Here is a 2,914-nt window from a genome sequence, read left to right as displayed (position 1 = left end):
AGAGAGAGAGAGAGAGAGAGAGAGAGAGAGAGCGGGAGAGACAGAGACAGAGAGAGCGAGAGAGAAAAGTAAACTTCTGAAAATAAACTTGTGGTGATAACAGGTTTTCAGGGTGAGTAAAAGAGCAGTGCCATTGTCAGTTACATAGGCGTTTTCCACCATCGACTGCAACGTTATTTATAAATTGATTTCAGCCCGGGACGAGGTGAGAATTGACTTCGACTGTCTGGATTAAAGCCGCCACTCGCAGTGCCATCTGGCGGCACACGAACTACTACAAAATTAATAGCATATACAAAATTTTAATTAGATTTGTCAATTGGTAATTACATAATTTTTGGTGGTTATGCCAACGAGGTGCGTGGATAAATAAGCCATATTAGATACACGATAGCGATAACAGCAGCAAACTACGATAGGTAATAAATAGTTTCAGTATCGATATAATATAGGGTGTAGTGCCAATGTTGCAATGCATGTTAAATAGAAACTATAGAGTAGGCCTATGTAGACGAGAGTATGGTTCTTGACGCGCGAAGACCAAAATGCACTATACGGACATTTTAATTGTTGACAGAACGTTATCAAATGTATTATGATTTAATAGTGTTTATGTTTGTGCCGTTTGTAGTTACGAAGATAATCGGAAGATTGTAATATTTTGCAAACGATCTCTTGAATACAACTATTTGTGGACGAAACAACTCATGTATGTCGCATGCAATTATTAGTTAATTTATTGATTGTTCAAATTAGACGTGCACGCTTTCGTGAACTTGTGTTAACCCGGAATCATTCTTATATTTTTGAATGTAACCTGGTATTTCTACACGCTGCTTGAGGTCACGCGGGTTACGGGTACTTGGATAGAATTTAGAACGTGGGTCCTCGGAGCCTTTCCTTTCTTTAGTATCTATATGTATCTAGTGCAGAAGGGGGGTGTTGAAGATATATATTTTTATAGTCCTCTGGCTTTCATATTCGAGAGAGTGAGCAGGAATCCGGAGCGAACAGTGCATCCACTGGTTTGCTGAGATCGTATTTCGTAATGACACGTAGGTGTTGTGAGACGTGGTCTCTACAGGTCTAGCTACGTTGTCTATTCGGCACGGCAAATGACCGAGGGGCGCTCTGCCAAGAGGATCCAAGGTGGTGTTGTACGCGATAAAATCTCGCTAGTAAATCACGCACACGTCTGGAGGGAAGGAAAACCTGCTTCGACTCGTCCACTTACCGAAAAAAGAGCGTGGCATCAAGACCGCATAAATCGCTCGAGTTTTTTATGCTATCGGTTACACGCATGCGTTCCCTGCGGTGGAGGTGAGCATAGACAAAGAGATGCAGGCGGTTGCAGCCTGGTGGCGTTTGGTTGAGTTTTTTCAGTATCGAGACATTACTGGGGTTTTATCCTGCCCACTATCGCGCTCGAGAGTTCGAGGATAGTAGGGCCTACCCACATCTCATGAGACCACGCTGCGAACGTTTTCTTTAAAATTTAATTTATTTACTCCATTTGATTAAATCAAATTTACATTGAACTATTTAAATACTATTTTTACAATTATTCTCTGCGTATTTAGATTTTTCCACACGCCACGGCTATCATGTTCTGTCGGTGCGGAACAAATTCAAATTTAGCTATATATATGTCTCAATCTACCCCTACTGAGCTCAGTGGCATCTTCTCTATTAGTTAAATCCTTCCCGCATCTTCATACGCATAGCGTATAGCTACAGGCGCATAGGGCGGTGCCTATCTCCGTTTCTGTAACCCTGAGGCCCCACAGCTGCTTTCACAGTAAATGCTACAGTAGGGGGTTAGTCCACTGTAGCACTGCGAGTTAACTTGCCACACTCTATCTCTATTTGCTGAATGCTAAGCAGAGAAGCCGTGTGTACCATTTTTCAAGTCTTTGGTATGACCCGGCCGGGAGTTGAACCCGGCCCCGACCTTCCACATACGAGCTAGGCGAGCACTCAACCATTGAGCCATCGCATGCATCTTCTCTATTCATCGAACCGAATTATTTCAGAATGAAATAAATGAGAGCTCACTTATTTATGTTCGCCTGGTTATATCAGATCTGTAATGCTTTATATGCGATTATTTTATTATAATTATAAGTTAAACGAGATACAAATGCATGAGAAATAAATAAATGAGAAATAAAACGCGCCAAATTGCACGGTCATAGAAGAATATAGATGTCTCCAATACCGTGGTAGATATCGCGCACAACGGACCTCCTTGAAAAACATGTTCACCGAGGGAAAACAGTCGTCCACGACACAGCGGGTGGCCCGTTGCCAAGTATGCTCGAATACTAGGCATTGTTCGCATAGCTATAGTTACCTGACGTAGCCATGCGTCTCCAGCAACGCAGTTGTCATAGCAGCCAGAATACGATTCTCGCTACAGTGAGAGATATATTGTTCGTCGTCTTATTCTTATTTCCACTTGCCGTCTTCCGGACTCTGTTCTGTATGCATTCTGCTAGCTACGCTTACGGGAGAAGCGAGATGAACTGTAATGTACGAGATTTTCGTTCAGCTTGAGTTTATTCTAGATCTAACGAATTCGCACAGTTGGCTGGACGTCTGGTATTTCATTATAGTGCGACTACGTTGCCCTGCACGCAGCTCAAGTCACTAGGTAAAATTCAAGGTTGTAAGGAGTAGAATAGATTGTAATTGCATATCGTGCTGCCCTTAGTAACACGTGGAAAATAAATATATTGAAATAAGTATAGTATAAATATATATATATTGTGATACACGCGCATCACAAATGACAATACAAATACAAGGAAACAGCGCCTATATACATAGATTGTAATTGCATATCGTGCTGCCCTTAGTAACACGTGGAAAATAAATATATTGAAATAAGTATAGTATAAATATATATATATAT

General features: G+C 41.4%; 2 protein-coding genes across 4 annotated transcripts in view; both read left to right on the top strand.

Annotated features, from left to right (window-relative positions):
• Nucleotides 1-704, top strand: part of LOC106805425 (arginine-binding periplasmic protein-like) — a 6,937-nt gene extending 6,233 nt beyond the window's left edge. For both annotated transcript variants that reach the window (XM_014807003.1, XM_014807002.1), the window contains exon 9: nucleotides 195-704. In XM_014807003.1, coding sequence (XP_014662489.1) covers nucleotides 195-235 — 41 coding nt within the window. In that variant the 3' untranslated portion in view covers nucleotides 236-704. The remainder of the gene's footprint in view (nucleotides 1-194) is intronic.
• Nucleotides 705-1,975: 1,271 nt separating this feature from the next.
• The window catches only part of LOC106805434, a 4,218-nt gene continuing 3,279 nt past the window's right edge, over nucleotides 1,976-2,914 (top strand). For both annotated transcript variants that reach the window (XM_014807015.1, XM_014807014.1), the window contains exon 1: nucleotides 1,976-2,653. The gene's annotated coding sequence lies outside the window, so the exon portion shown is untranslated. The remainder of the gene's footprint in view (nucleotides 2,654-2,914) is intronic.

Source organism: Priapulus caudatus, unplaced genomic scaffold (genome assembly GCF_000485595.1).
Source record: "Priapulus caudatus unplaced genomic scaffold, Priapulus_caudatus-5.0.1 Scaffold113, whole genome shotgun sequence".
In the NCBI taxonomy this organism is placed as follows: domain Eukaryota; kingdom Metazoa; phylum Priapulida; class Priapulimorpha; order Priapulimorphida; family Priapulidae; genus Priapulus; species Priapulus caudatus.
This window is presented reverse-complemented; position numbering and strand designations above follow the sequence as displayed.